We start from the raw sequence: 16,525 nt of genomic DNA, 5'->3' as shown, positions 1-16,525 counted from the left end.
TCCACCATTCCAAGCAAATGTGATCATTAACATTCTCTCCTCTAGGGAGGCCTTGAGGAAAAACAGAGGCATCAAACATTAACATGTCACATGGTCCGGGCTCGACCAGGAAGTGGCCAAACAGTGTCGGTGAGAGGTCCTGGCTGCGATCCAGCAGGCTGCAGCTGGCCACCTCTCTGTTCACCTCGCAGTCTGTGGCACAGCAGCATGCACACACACACACACACACACATGTACACACACTCACATGCACACTGACACAGGCACACACACACACACATGCATGTAAACACACTCACGTGCACACTGACACACACACATACACGCATGTACACACACTCGCGTGCACACTGACACAGACACACACACACACACACACACACATATGCATGTAAACACAAACGTGCACACTGACACAGGAACGCAGGCACACACACACACACACATGCACATACACAACAAAAGCAGGCACACGCACACACACACACACACACACACATACAGACACACACACACACACACACACACACACACATGCGTTACAGGAACACACACACACACACACACACACACTGGGATAATGACTCCGTATGTTAGAGCCAGAACACATTTAGCTCTCCTCCGTCGCTTGCAGTGTAACGCTGTCTCTCTCTCACACAATGTCTGTCTACCTGTCTCACACTCTGGATTTAGCTATCTACCTGTCTCTTTCTCTGTATCTTACTACCTCCCTCCTATCTATCTGTCTGACTATGCATGGGTGACCAGATTTCCTGAAACTAAAACCGGGACACTTTGCGCGTGACCGTAGTGCGCATGCATGTGAGGTCATAGACGCAGATATTAGGCTCAATTTCAACACGACCAGTGGCGGCTGGTGATTACATTTGTGGGTGGGGCGCTCCCCCTGAACATTTTGATTTGGTGATTTCCTGTATTCTAGTGCATTTTGGGGATGGCCACTACCTAAAAACTCATTCAGATTCATAGGCTACATCCTGACTTGCAGGGCCTGGACAAGCTGACACTGCATATACAGACCTACTTTATGGCATTCCACCAACCATTGCTATTTGTCCCATGGGTGTTATTCTGATATTGAGGGAAATCATGATCACTGTCCTATATGACTACTCTGTGTGTGTGTGTGTGTGTGTGTGTGTGTGTGTGTGTGTGTGTGTGTGTGTGTGTGTGTGTGTGTGTGAACCACATAGAGCTCCGAAAAAATGACCTCAACACAGATATTGCGTCTAGGACAGGTGAGATTTCTAAATGCAAAAAGTACACAATACTTTTAACATTTTAGACAATTAACCTAGGTTTAATGCATGCATACTACTAATACTTTGCATACAGTTTGACAGAGTTATTTATACCGTTTCAGATCCTCCCCACATTGCAGATGTCAATATTCAAATCAAGTAATGTTTACCCAAGACACAGAGTTGCCTGTGTTCTCATCAAGCAGAAGAGTGCCTAAGAGGATGTCTTCTCCTTTGTGACCGGTTTACCCAATTACGAAGGTTAACATTATTGGTTGACTCTAAGGAAGGTAGAGAGGCATCCCATAGAAAAGGCTTTATATTTATTATTATTAATGCTTTGTTTGACCAGGGTAGTCACATTGAGACAGTAGTCTCTTTTACAAATGAGCCCTGGCCAAGAAAGACAGCACCAAGCTAAAAGACACATAAAAACAGAGAAATAGATTTAGATGCCACTGAGGAAGGTGGAGATGCCACTGGGGGAGGTGGGACAGCTGACCAGAGCACAAGGGTAAACATTTTGACGACATCGCTCACTGCTGAGGTGACTGAACCAAGCACAAAGGTCAATATGTAGACGACACTGGGGAAAAGCAGGATGGCATGACAATACACAGAATGGAAAACAAAGCCTATATGACTAAAAGGTAGCAACATATTAATTTTTCCATCACAAAACGCTCTTCAAATTAGCCTACACATATTTGTTTGAGGAGTGAATTTGCTCCAAAATCGATTTGTTTGCTGACAGCCTGCTGTGGAATTGCCTTTAGGAGGAACGGTCATGCAGTTCGTCTTGTCAGTCCAAGTATTGTTCATTATGGAAAAGATCACTCAATTGGAGCATTTGTGACAGGCAGACACAAACTGACAAATTATACATATAATCTTGTATGGAATCTCCCTGCTTCTGAAATGTGCGAAGATCTCCGCCCAGCGCTGCATTCCACTGTGCGATCACCCCTGTTGCGTATGCCCTCACACATTGTTGAAATCATATGCTGGATGCTTTAATCTTTCTATGTGGTTATTAGTTAATGATCGGGCCATAATAAGACCACATTGGCTATGTAGCCTAATCGCGGACAAAAGGGGACACTTCATAGTGGATGGTGGAAACCGGGACATTTTAGCATCCCGACAGGCTGTTGCTGGGACTCGGGACACACAACTCAAAATCTGGACTGTCCCGGTAAAACCAGTACGTCTGGTCACCCTGCATTAGTCTGACATCAACGAAGACAGTGTTGGGCTATTCATAACAGACTACGGTGGATGGAGCCAAAAATAACGATTGATGATTTATTCAGAAGTCAAGCATCAAGAGTCGTGCAGGTGAATTGACAGGAACAGTTAGCGGAGCTTGATCATTGACGTTATTGCTAGGCGGGAGGCTCTTGGATTCAACCAGTTTGTCAGTGGTTACTAGTAAGTTCAGTTTTCATTATAGCTGTTACGATCACGGGGGAAGGTAGTGGACCCAAAAGCACGACACAGGATTGACCAGGCAACTAAGATGGAACAGAGGTGTTTATTGAGAATCCGGGGGGACTGGAGAATGGTGGGAATCTGGTACGGGAGCATGGAACTGAGGAACAAGGAAACATGGGTTAGATGTGTAGGACTGGATAGTTCTGCGGAAAGAAGGATTAAACAGAGAGGCCACAAGAAGATTAAAAACTATTCAAGGTCTGTTATGATCTGGCGCTGATCGTCTGGAGAACCGGGGTTGATATAGAAGGAGCTGATTGGTGATTGCCGGCAGGTGTGTGGAGTTGATGATGCCGGCAGGTGTGTGGAGCTGAATGGAGAGAAGATCGGGTCCTACTAGGTGGCAGAAATGGAGGGGATGACATTACCCCCACCCCCCTCTACGGACGCCACCTGGCGGATGCCAGGCTGCAGTCGGATGGACCCGGTTGAAGTCAGTTATGAGGGACTGGTCCAGGATCTGCCTCCGGGGAATCCACGTCCGCGCCTCAGGGCCATACCCCTCCCAATCCACCAGATACTGGTAGCCCCTACCACGGCGGCGCACCTCCAGTAACCGCCTGACGGTGGTGGGCTGGGCTGGGCCGGTCAGAATTCTCCCGGTGGCTTTTAGTGCCCCACTCCGCCCCTGGTCGAGGGTGTCGGGGCAGATCGAAGGCAGTGGGAATGACAGCATGTGCTCCAAGCGGTGAAGCTGCCTGTGGGCCAATCGATGTGGGGATTGTGCTTGTGGAACCAGGGGTACCCTAAAACTAACAGGGTATGGGGAGAGTCAATTACATGGAAGCTCACCGACTTCCCGGACAACCGCAGGCCCAGGGGGACGGTCTTCAGCTCCACCAGGTCCAAGCGGACACCGTTCAAGGCTCTCACTCCCAGGGGGATATCTAGGGCATTAGTCTCGATCCCTTATCTCTCTACTACCCTCTTATCAATAAAACTCTCATCCGCTATATCCGACAATAGCCTTGCTGCTACCGCTAGAAAGTCAAGCTATGTAATTAACTAGCTGTTTGACCAAGAGTTGCTGCTCGCCTTCACTAGCAGAAGTTATGTAATGTTAGCCGACGCAAGTGAGCAGGGTTTATGTAGACTCATGGTAGGCTAAATAATCATTTCCAAAATGCATCTAAGTTGTTCTATCCAAATTGAAGTGTTTGTGTGGATGTCGATTGCAGTATGACCCCGTGAGTGAGACCGGTTCACCCTGATTTGGTTGAATGCACCGATGACTGTGGAGACTTATTTTGTGATTAGTCACTCTGTTGTAATGTAGGCTTGCAGTGTGTAGCCAGTGGAGGGCCGGTGGTGGGCCGGTCAGAATGTTCCCAGTGGCTATTAGTGCCCGACTCTGCCCCTGCCCTGGCATTTTATTTATAAGAAACTACAGCGGGTGAAGGTTAACTCGATGGGTTACCATACAGTCAATCTCACGGTGTTTGAGTCCATTATCAGGATCCTACCTCGTGTTCCATTCTTATAATTTGGCACGTGTCTCAGGAGGTAGAGCGGGTTGGCTGGTAACGGGAAGGTTGCTGGTTCGATCCCCGGCTCCTCCTAGCTGATTGTCGTGGTGTCCCTGAGCGAGACGCCCTCACCCTGACTGCTGACGACGAGCTGGCTGTCGCCATGCATGGTTGACACCGCCGTCGGTGAGTGATTGTTTGTATGAATGGGTGAATGTGAGGCCATATTGTAAAGCGCTTTGACACTTTTTTTTTTTGCCACTGGTTAGAAAAGCACAGCATAAATGCAGTCCATTCATCATAATACGTCAGCGGTTTAACAGAGACGAGTTGCATACAGGCCTCTGCTTCAAATGAACCCGGCGTGGCGGTGACCAGTGAGGCCCGCCTCTGGGTGAGACGGCGGCGCTTGGACAGGCATCGGCATCGCCAAGGACAGAGTGGGTTGTAGATCCTGTCGGTCGGTACACACGCGCTCTCTGATGAATGACAATGTGTCTGGCAGCGCGGGGAGAGAGAGAGACGCCTCAGCTGCCAGCAGGAGCAGAGCGACTCTGACTCACCGCCGCTTGTCTCCGCTCAGCTCACTTCTGCTTCTTCTGCGTCTCTCTGTTGTGGCCCCCGGTCAGACTCTCTGGGGGGGAGAGAGGGGGAGGCTCGCCGGAGCTCAGCCCTCCTCCGGTCTCCATCGCGGAGGAAAGGATGGGTTTGTGGATAAGAAGGCAGTTAAAACCAAAGGCGGTTTCTTCTTATTGTTTACATGCGTTTGTTGTTTTCCTTGTGTCGTTGTCGTCTTCCCTTCGTATCCACAGGTGAAATCCAACATCTCACGGCGAGCCTCTGCCCCTAGCAACAGTAACCGCCGCCGTGGATACCAAGAGAGCATCATCCTCATGATCTTCGGTTGTGATCTCTTAAACAAGCGAGCTGCTTGTTTAAGACGGAGGCCGCTGATCTGTTCCTTTATACTCCAGTGGCGCTCCTCTCCAGATGAGGGGGACCGCGGGGCGCAGTCGACGCTCTCATAGATGATCCCATGGCTGTAACGTGACGCACAGCAACGCAACGCGGTGTTCTTCAGGTGGCCTGGGGTACCAGGGTGTCCCTCACGGCTGTAAAGGCCTGTCGGGCGTTCCAGTAGAGAGACGGAGCTGAAGGAGTGAGAAGCTTAAAGGTGTGAAGATTTAAGCTGACATTTTGAAAACGCAGATCTGTCATGATTCCTTACAGGGTGGAAAGGGGATAGAAAACAGACTTGAATTAGTAAAGCTTTTCTTTGTATCGCCATAAGTACTTAAGTATCGTCCAATGATAGTTCTACTGCAAACATCGGTTAGAAAGAAATTACTTAACGGATAACTTTCGACAATTATCAACATTATCTCCCTCCGTCCGCGTAAGGGCTGTACTGTGTGGCCGGTGCGGTCAGCCACCAACGTCGACGGAGATGTCCAGAGCAGACAGCTGCTGGGTGGTGCCTTGCTCAAACTTCCCTCCGATGCCAACAGAGAGTGAATCATTCTGCTGCCACGAATATCAGCGTGGGCCGCTTGTGTTGGACATCGTCTCCTCCGACACCAGCCGCGAGCGGGAGTGTGCGTTACTATGCAGGAACAGTTTCTGCCTCACAGGGACAGAGGCCTGGTGGACACCGGCTTCAGGAGCCTGAGGGTAAACTGGAAAAGAACGCAGACCAGGAGAGCCAAGAGGGCACTAAAAGGAGTAGTACTAGCATCGTGTCGCATCTTACCCTAGCTGTCTCTGTTGTGTACGGGGAATGGGTTAACCTAGTGATTGTTAGTGCTTGGGACTTGGTTCTATGAACATCCTTACTGGACCGACAGCGAGATATTGTTTCTCTTTCTTCTGACAAATGTACTTTTTTTGTAATTCGCTTTGGATAAAAGTGTCTGCTAAATGCCATAAATGTAAATGTAAATGTCAATTTAAAACAGGGCAGCTGACCATTGAAAGAGTACTTTTGTCACCTCACGCTAGCTGTTGACCAACAGATGAGCTTGTGGGAGTGTGTGTGGATGATGGCCGACTGACTGGACTCTGGGGCTGGGTGAGGCTGCACACCTTTTGCACATTAATGCGAGAGTAATCAGTGTGCACAGGTTAAACAAGACTCAGGGAGAGGTCTCCTGCATTGCACAGGAGCACCCTTGTTCATTAATGTTCATTGTTCATTAATTAATTAATACAACTTAAATTTTTAGTCATTTTTAGTCATTTTACATTTACCTAAACTACAACGACCAGAGTGTATTCGTTGTAGTTTTGCGTATTTGACATATGTCTTATGTCTTGACAACAGCTGCTCATGTCACAGTATATAGAAGCACTAGAAGCTTGTCTGCACTGCATCCTGGTACATGAAGTCATTGCCGGCACTGCTTCGCTAGACAGAGCACAGCTTTTCCCGGTCAATACAGCATGCCTTGAGGAATTAATTCCTTCCATTGAATACACTTCCAACTTCCATCAACACTGACATCCACAATAAATGTGCCAAAATTGGGGCTGCGACACATAATAAAACAATTATGCCTTGGCGCATGCCTTGGTTGGCCCTGGACTAATAGCCATGTAGATCAAGAATTCGGCCCTCTACCCCAAAGAACCTTATTCCATTAAAATATTCATTCAATATTCAAGTTCAAAATGTCTTTGAACAGTATAGCCTGAGGCAAGAAAGTCTGGTCTGACCACAATGACACACAAATTAGCTTTAGAAAATTTTGTGCTCTGCCCACACTGAGACACAAATTAGCTTTAGAAAATATTCTCTTTGAATGCAAATGCGAAGGGGCAACAGGATCCATCAAACTTTAAGCTTACTACCCATTTACATCTTGCGTTTCTGTTCAAACAGATAGCCGTTTGTCCAATAGGAAGCAGACAACAATCAAAACAAGTGTACAATCAAAACTGGATCAACTACGAGGCACCACCACACTATAGGACCGCAGGAATCAAACCAGATATCCAGATTGAGCCTTGGTCTGATGGTTTGAACAGAACATCACGGAATATCTCAACGTTCACCCCGTCACAAACATCTGTGACCCTCACTGAACATTGAGATATTCCGACTGAGCCTTGGTCTGGTGGTGTGAACATCCACATATTCCCAGATATTCCCACCACCGGCGGGTCAGATGTGGTTAGCAGAATGGCCTCACAGCTCTTCTAACTCCCTCACGTTCAGATGACCCGTCTCCTCCGTGACTTCTTCTTTACTTCACGTCTTATCTACAACTTTAGAACCCCCCTCCCCCCCCCCCTAAACCCCCACTGTCCTCCGGATGATCCGAGCGTGAAAGCATAAAAGCATGCCCGTGTTGCTCTAAGGGGGCTTTGATGCCGGAAGATGCGGATGATTTTCAGTTTGCCAAAGGGAATACGCAGGGGAAGAGGAATTGATAGGCGGAATCAAAGTGAAAGAGCCGCCGCGTCCGGGCAAGGTGCAATTTGGGCCTAAAAATAACCGCTTTGATTGAGTCTCGCTGGGATGGCGTCTGCTACACACAAACACAATAAAATGGGTCAGATAATAGGTCAGGGAAATGGGTCTGCACCGAGGATACATCACTCCGCTGGAAAGCAAGAAGCGTGCGTGGTTATTTGGGGTTTTGATGAGGGAGTGTTTCTGCTGCTGTGTCGGTAGATGTTTGCTTCCCCTTCCATTGATGTGTGTGTCTTAAAGATAAAAGATTGGACTCAAGATGCTAACAGGCAGGATTAACTCAGCTGGAGGAAAGCAAACGACAACAAAAGGAAAGCACTTTGATTTTAGAGTCACTGGATTTCCCCCAACCCTTTCTCAATGTTAAAAATAATTACAATTGGAACACGAGTAAGGCAAATGAAAAACGCATAATTACAGGTGTTGGTGTCCATAATTATTTGCCTGCACTAGAGAGAGACTTCATAACAAAAAAAAAAAAAACAATACACAACAATAAGCTCTGCTGATAGTGATGGTCCTGCTCTGCAAGTCGTTTGAACCTGCAGAGATGTTGGAAAATTTATTTCATAATCGACGGATATCAACAAACAATATTGAATCAACGAGGTGAATACAGTCAGTCTCCAGGCAGGCCAAGCAGCAGGCCCCTGGATCTGGTTTGGTGGGAACTAGCATTGGATACAGACGCCTACCAGAGAATAATCAGTATACTCTGAGACCCACGACAGCACCGTCAGTGATGGGGCAGAAGACTGCGGTATGTGGGCCAGAGAGAAATGATATCAGGATAGTCTTAAAACAGGAAGCCAGTGGCACCAGTTTCTACACAGTTCACCTGGTTAAACTGTTAAAAAGGCACACTTAAGCCTTTGAACATTTGAATTAAGTTGATAAGTTGTTAATTGTGTGCAAACATTGATTGTATTGAATGAAAAGAAAGCACTCATTCAGAGAGTTTGACATTGAACATTTTAGCCACAAACGTTTGGAGTGTGGTGATTGTCTGTGGGGAAATACGTACTGTTAGTTTGTGTGTTTAAACAATAGGTCAAAGTAGGTGGAGATAATGCACGTCTAATCCTTTATTCGGTTTAATAAATAAAGACAGATATTGTAAAATGAGGCACAATGTGTGAAAACTAAACAAAGCCATACATAAATAAGAGTACAACAGTGATTCAAATAAAAATATTTTAATATTAATTTTCAGATGTGTTACACATTTCAACAGCAGAATATATGATCATATTTTTCTTACCACTGATGTGTTAAGCATACAAATTTAAGGTTACCAACAGTTTATCGCAGTTACCTCATACTAAGGAATGCTTGTTTAACAACCTTTTTATTACAATCATCAACAAATATCCAAACGTTGGGATGCACAGAACAATTCCTTGTAAACCAATATATCATCATATGCCATTAAGAATTGTTGTTCACGATAAAGTGCCTACTTCACTTTAATTACCTATAAACCAATAAGCTATAGTGTCACATACAGAGCGGTCACCTGTTCAAAGGATTGACAGTGTCAAAGTGCCTTGACTTTCATAGTAATATCTCTAAATGAAACAAAACAAAATAAAAAGATATTTCACAGCCTCTACAGTATTATTCCTGTGCTATAAGTATTATCGTGGTGTCCTATTATTTTTTTTATAAAGCAGCCTGTAACGCAAACATCTGTACATGCGTGTAGCATCAAAGGTTGTGTCGGGGAGAGATGTGTGTAGGATGACAACTGAATGCTTAATATTGATGTTCCAGAAGATGTCAGGAGCATTAGCGAGAATCCAGGTGTGTGTGAAAACCAAAGAGCATAAGAATGACTTCAAAACGACTTCCAGACAGCAGACAGTTGCACTGCATGCTTCATCACCATTGACATTCTGAATAGTTGAACCTCCTGCTAAGTCGACTGCCGTTGAAAGCAGCGACGACAAAGAGAATCTCTGATATTCATTTGGAAGGTGAACGAGCGGTACCTCCCTCTTGGGTTTGTAGTGCAAAGCCAGGATTACCGCAGTGTTTTCCGTCAAACCCATTTCACAGTTTAACTGAAAACTAGGGTCCACTCTCAAGACGTGTAATTCCCTGAAACGTGGAATCCTCTGACACAGAGCTGTGAGCCCAGCTGTGTCTGCAGCAGGGGGAGCGGGGCTCAGACTATACAGTTGTCGTAGGTATGCCCTAACGCTGGACAGCTCTAGGGTGGTATGATGAAGTCCTAAATCAAAGAGTTTTTACATGTTAACCTTCTTGGGCTTTATGTTCATATTAACACTACTTACAACTCACAAAACGCACCTATACCTAGACCCACACACACACACACACACACACGCATGCACACACATAGAAAAACACACAGGAAAACAGAGCACACACCCACACTCACCTCACAGCTCACCTCGCAGCTCACACACACACACACACACACACACACACACACACACACACACACACACACACACACACACACACACACACACAGTATGTACCTCAAATATCCCAGGACAAAATATCAAATTGTTTAAAATGCACTTTGTCAAGAGGGTAAACTCATACATCTATACTTTGGTCATGACATAAATAAAACTGATAATAACTATACATCAATCACGTCAAATACAATTTTAAGGCAAAACTAGTCAAACGAGAGAAGGCCCCAACTAGGACATGTCTAGTATTTCTATGTACATTATTTACTGGTAGAAAAATAGGTTTGGCTTGCACAGTTGGGATAGGTTTACTGTGGAGAACCTGACCCTATGCAGCGCAGCGTCCATTAGGGAGAAGATGAGGTTGCATAACAGAACTATCAACTCAAATGCACTCACGGTAAATGGTGCACTGGAGTCCTGGTGACATTTCACTAATGGGTCCCCCCACCCCCCGCCCACCCATTACAGTTTTCTTTGATTGCAAAAGCCTGATTTCTTTTGCCAACCATATTAACATTTTGAAAGCAATAGACACACACACACACATACACACACGATTATCGAAAACATGTTAAGACTAAAAGGACACGTTTCATTTTCAGAATGCACTCAAGTCTCTCCAACAAAGTACACAGACTTGACATGAGTGTCAACAAATTAAATGAGATGATTCCCTCCCAGATCCCCATACATCCCCATACATACAGGCAGCGCAGCGAGTGTCGTCTCCTTCACTCTGTCACTGTTGCTTTGGAAACAACTTGCAAGGTTGTTTCCAGCCCGCCTTTGGCCATGAAAACAGCAGATTATTGATGACCCACAATCCCCCTTTCTTTGCAGGCATGGAGAAAGGCCTTGAATTCAGAAGGGTGGCATTATCCCGAATCATTTATGTATTTGTGTGTTTGAGTGCGACAGCAATAGCAAAATGAAACTAATACTTTGCCGTAAAAATGAAACATGAACAGCCAAGGCTTGTCGTCACATATACAACCGCGGGAAAACTGAACCGAACAAAAAAACCCGCTCACAAACGCTGGAGGGACTTTGGGGGGGGGGGTCAAGGACAGAGTGGTGACTGGGTGCTGGGTTGGTAATCACATGTCACATGTTAGTCAAGGACAGAGTGGTGACTGGGTGCTGGGTTGGTAATCACATGTCACATGTTAGTCACTAAGTCATCGTGAGTGCCGCCACCGGATTGGTACCTTGGAGATGATTATGTACAGCGTCGTGGTGTCATGTGTTCATTGTCTACCTCCAGGCCTGACGGTGGTTACGTTGTCAGAAGGGGGGTCAAGCTCACATGTTAATCTTTGTACACTTTATACAGTTTCCTTTGTTTATTTCGCACCGGTTACCGCTTTGGACCAAGTCTGTAAACAAGTGTCTCTCTGAGACGGCTGGACGTCCACTGCACACTATCTAGTAGACGACAGAAGAGTACACTCAGAACGCTCTAGAAGAAAACAGAAATGCAACTCTTTGTTTTGTTTTGTTTTCAATTGGGAATTCTAGCTGATAAGGAAATCAAAAGAAATCAGTGAAATGGAACTTTGACTTTGATAGTGCATATCATATATAAGGGGAGGGAGGGAGGAGGGAGGAGGAGGAGGAGGAGAGGAAGAGGGGGGAGGAAGAGAGGAGGGAGGGAGTTGAAGATGGGGTTCAGGGGTCAACGGGGGGTCCACGGGTTCAGCCGGATCACAACACTAACACTCAAAGCCAGAGGCCAACGGCCGCCTGCTCCGTACTGGGACTGGTGACTGGGATGATGGGAAAGGGCCCAGAGAGATCTCTAACCAGTAGGGCTCGGAACATATGGATTCCCGTCAACCAGAGTTGATGTGTGTGTGTGTGTGTGTGTGTGTGTGTGTGTGTGTGTGTGTGTGTGCGTGTGTGTGTATCCATGTGTTTGTGAAGTACATGTAAATATTTTTATTACAGGGGATTCCCAACCATCCATCTGGCTCCGCCCCTCGACCGGTCCTCAGTGAAGGCTTCCTCGCGGGGTGTGGGGGGGGGGGGGGGGTCCAGGTACTCCAGCGTCGGCGTGTCCACAGATCTCGACACAACGGGAGCACTGAGGTCTCCGACATACAGGAGACGTACGGGAGGAGGAGGAGGAGGAGGAGGAGGAGGAGGAGGAGCGGGAGGAGGAGGAGGAGGAGCAGGAGGAGGAGAGCCTGAATCAGGGTTCAGTAGGACAGCAGAGATGTTGAGTGTTCAGACGCAGGCGGAGGCCAGCCTCTGCAGAGAAGAGGAGGAGGAGAGGGAGAGAGGGAGAGAGGGGGAGAGGGAGAGAGGGAGAGAGGGAGAGAGGGAGAGAGGGAGAGACAGACAGGTCAGCAGCAGAGACGCGCTGACGAGCTGATCGCTGTGTGCAGCTGTGCATTAATTGTTCTCAGGCGGTGGCAGCGACGGTGGTCCTCTCCTTCACAATCCCCTCGCAATAATTCCCACTTTGGAAACAGAAAGTGTGTGTGTGTGTGTGTGTGTGTGTCTTTGTGTGTGTGTGTATGTGTGAGAGTTTGTGTGTGATGGTGTCTGTGTACGTGGGTCTTTGTTTGTATGTGTATATGTGGTTCTGTGAGTGTGTGTGTGTGTGTGTGTGTGTGTGTGTGTGTGTGAGAGTGCGTGTGTGTGTGGTGGGGGGGATCTGAGTTTGAGAGTGTGACGTTGCAATCGCAGCTCCTCACTCCTCACTGCATAATGAGCAGCGGAGGATGGCTTGTACTCTGAAGAGTAGCTTCTAATGATCACACAGGGGATGAGGAGGGCCAGAGTGAGTGAGGCTGGTGGGGCAGCTTCAGCCCCACCAGCCTCACTCTGAACTGAACCATGGCCACTGATCGCTGCCTCACTGTCTCCTTCTCACTCTCACTCTGTCTCTCTCTCTCTCGCCAAGTCTTTTGATTCACTCTTCATTGATCCTTTCTCTTATTTTTTCTCATTCTTTCGTATCAATCTTCCTTTCATCCTTTCATTTCTCTCTCTCTCTCTCTCTCTCCCTCTCCCTCTCCCTCTCTCTCTCTCTCTCTCTCTCTCTCTCTCTCTCTCATCACATGGAGTAGATTTCCAAAATCCAAACAATAATAACAATGTGGACAATAGTGACAGTAACTCCACCCGCTGTCAGTGTGACGTCATGACAACCCTCCTGCGTGTGCGTAACAGAAAGCCTTCCCCGCTGAGCAGCTAATAAAGGCTAATTAACTCAGTGCTAAAACCGGCAGTCAGCCCAACGGAGGGCTGAGTCTCTGCTGCGGGAGCGTCTCCATCGCCCCGCCCGTCGGCCAGGCACAGGGACTTCCGACTTCCATTCTTAATCACGGGTATTAGTTGCCATGGTTTCTTACTTTGGTACGGAGACAGGTTTCATCCGTTATGCTACTTCTACGTGGATAAAGGCGTGATTTTACAGGAATGACCTTCAAGAAGACCACGGAACACATAGCTTATTGAAGCCAGACGCATATGGCTTCAATAAGTGCTTTGTGAGAGAGACAGCTATCATCTGAGGAAATCGCCTCTGAAGCTCTTGGCTTCACATGCGACTTTTCCCCGGCGATAAAATCATTCCTCAGACGTTGTTTTAGCGCCTGGTTTATTCGGGGCTAGTCTGAAGGGACCTCTGTTCAGACACCAGCTGGGACACATTGCAGTGTTTAAAGGATTAAGATTAGTTATCCTAATGATTATTGTCCGTCAATATTCGACTATCAAGTCGTTTAGCAAAGCCCCCTGCAGTGATCCAGATGTGCATGACGGAGCGGGCAGAGGTTAGAGAGAAGGTCCCTAGCTGGAGACACAGGGGATCCACAGCAGTCACAGCTGTTCTGCTGCTCTGTGTGGACGCCCTACGGCGTGTCACAGAAAGCCTCACGTTCAGGGTCTCACCTCAGGACTGGACTCCCTGGACCCCGCCCGCCTCCTGCTCCTCCTCCTCCTCCGTCTCCTCCGTCTCCTCCCGTCTCCCAGACCTCCTCCATCTCCGGGGCGGACGTCAGGGGGTGGTGTCTCCACGGTGCATGGAGGCCCGTCCCCACACACCGTGCACAGCTCCTCCTCCTCCTCCTCCTCCTCCTCCTCCACCACCACCACCACCACCACCACCTCCACCTCCTCCTCCTCCTCCACCGGGGTCCTTGTCCGACTCGGGCTGGCTCTGGGCGCGCTCGGGCTTGGGGTTGGGGGTGCAGGGCGGGTCGGGCTGCTGCACCGACATGGTCCGCCGCAGGTGCGTGCGCTTGCAGAGGAAGTCGGGCTTGGCGGAGAGGCCGAAGGAGCCCTTCCTCAGCACCATGCGCACCGACGACGTCTTCTTGGGCCGCGCCCGGTGGCCGAACTGCAGGGTGGAGAGGTGGGCCGCGTAGCCGTCGCTCAGGAACTGGGCGGCCGGCGGGAGACGAGAGTGAGAGGTGGTGAGTGGGCGGACGCAGGCACGCGCACAGACATACACACACAGCCACCCGCACAGACATACACACAGCCACGCGCACAGACACACACACAGCCACGCGCACAGACACACACACAGCCACGCGCACAGACATACACACAGCCACGCGCACAGACATACACACAGCCACGCGCACAGACATACACACAGCCACGCGCACAGACATACACACACAGCCACGCGCACAGACACACACACAGCCACGCGCACAGACATACACACAGCCACGCGCACAGACATACACACACAGCCACGCGCACAGAGATACACACACAGCCACGCGCACAGAGATACACACACAGCCACGCGCACAGACATACACACACAGCCACGCGCACAGACACACACACAGCCACGCGCACAGACACACACACAGCCACGCGCACAGACACACACACAGCCACGCGCACAGACATACACACAGTATCACGCACAGACACACACACAGCCACGCGCACAGACATACACACAGCCACGCGCACAGACATACACACAGCCACGCGCACAGACACACACACAGCCACGCGCACAGACATACACACAGTATCACGCACAGACACACACACAGCCACGCGCACAGACATACACACAGTATCACGCACAGACATACACACAGCCACGCGCACAGACATACACACACCAACGCACAGACATACACACAGCCACACACAGACATACACACAGCCACGCAGACATACACACACCCACACACAGACATACACACAGCCACACACACACGCACCAATACAAACACACACACACACACACACACAAGCAGACATACAAACACACACATACAAACACACACAGGCATACGTACACACAGACATACAAACACACATTCACACATACACATACTCAAACACACACACACCCAAATGTGCACACACACAAAGAGAGAGAGAGAGAGAGAGAGAGAGAGCGAGAGAGCGAGCGTGAGATTGAGAAAAAGCGACAGAAAGCGAAAGAGAGAAAGAAAGACTGAGATGAGTCCAGAATGCATCAGGCTGCATTGAAGCCGACAGGACCAGACACAAGAAGAGCTAATCTAGACAGACCAGCTGAAGCAGGCTGCAGCAGAGAGGACAGCCGTGCCATTAGCTCGATGAACTCAACTAAAGAGCAGGACCCACCTGGCACTGATTCTGGTACTTCTTGGAGGGCCGGCCAACGATGTAGATCTGGGCGGGCCGCAGACCCAGCATGTTGTACACCGAGATGTCCTTCATGGAACCGTAGGCGGAGTTGATCTTAATGTGGCACTGAGGACAGAGAGGTACAGCACAGAGCGCTTTAGCCAGGGGGCTGGGATGTGTGTGTGTGTGTGTGTGTGTGAGTGTGTACGTGTTTATGTGTGTGTGTGTGTGTGTGTGTATATATAGGCCTATTTTTGTCGCAGATTTTAAATTTTACAGACAGTTCAATAAATGTTCCTTTTTTAAATTGAGACTTGTAACATTTGTTATCATAATTATATAATTTTTATGACGTCAATGGAGGGAGCAAAAGCAGTATCAGCTCAAGAAAAACGGTATCGGTCGATCCCTAGTGTGTGTGTGTCTGAGCTATGTGTGTGTGTGTGTGTGTGTGTGTGTGCGCACACACACACATAGCTCAGTGTGTGTGTGTGTGCACAGTCACACACACACACGCTTGCGTATTTGTGCGTGTGTATATGCGTATGTATATCACGTCTGGCCGTCACCTCCTGCACCAGGTTCCTGAGGAAGATGGTCTTCTGGCGCAGCGGGTCGTGGACCAGCCCCTCGGAGAAGAAGATCATCCCGTGGGGGAAGTTGTGCTGCGACAGCCAGGAGACGACGCGCTGCTTCTGCATGTCAGGACGGCCCGTGATGTAGATGATCAGGTAGCCCAGCTCCTGCCAGTGTCTGGAGAGGAGCAGGAGGAGCAGGAGGAGG

General features: G+C 48.4%; 1 protein-coding gene across 1 annotated transcript in view; it reads right to left on the bottom strand.

Moving 5' to 3' along the window:
• Positions 1 to 5,758: 5,758 nt before the first annotated feature.
• Positions 5,759 to 16,525, bottom strand: part of pitpnm3 (PITPNM family member 3) — a gene marked incomplete at both ends in the record, with an annotated part of 115,049 nt that continues 104,282 nt past the window's right edge. Inside the window, 4 exons of the mRNA XM_084467227.1 lie at positions 5,759 to 5,898; positions 14,198 to 14,534; positions 15,740 to 15,868; positions 16,312 to 16,495. Of these exons, the coding sequence (XP_084323353.1) occupies positions 5,759 to 5,898; positions 14,198 to 14,534; positions 15,740 to 15,868; positions 16,312 to 16,495 (790 nt within the window). The remainder of the gene's footprint in view (positions 5,899 to 14,197; positions 14,535 to 15,739; positions 15,869 to 16,311; positions 16,496 to 16,525) is intronic.

Source organism: Micromesistius poutassou (assembly GCF_964030765.1).
Source record: "Micromesistius poutassou genome assembly, chromosome: 4".
Classification (NCBI taxonomy): Eukaryota; Metazoa; Chordata; class Actinopteri; order Gadiformes; family Gadidae; genus Micromesistius; species Micromesistius poutassou.
The sequence above is the reverse complement of the archived record's forward strand: the minus strand, read 5'-3'. Positions and strand labels throughout refer to the sequence as shown.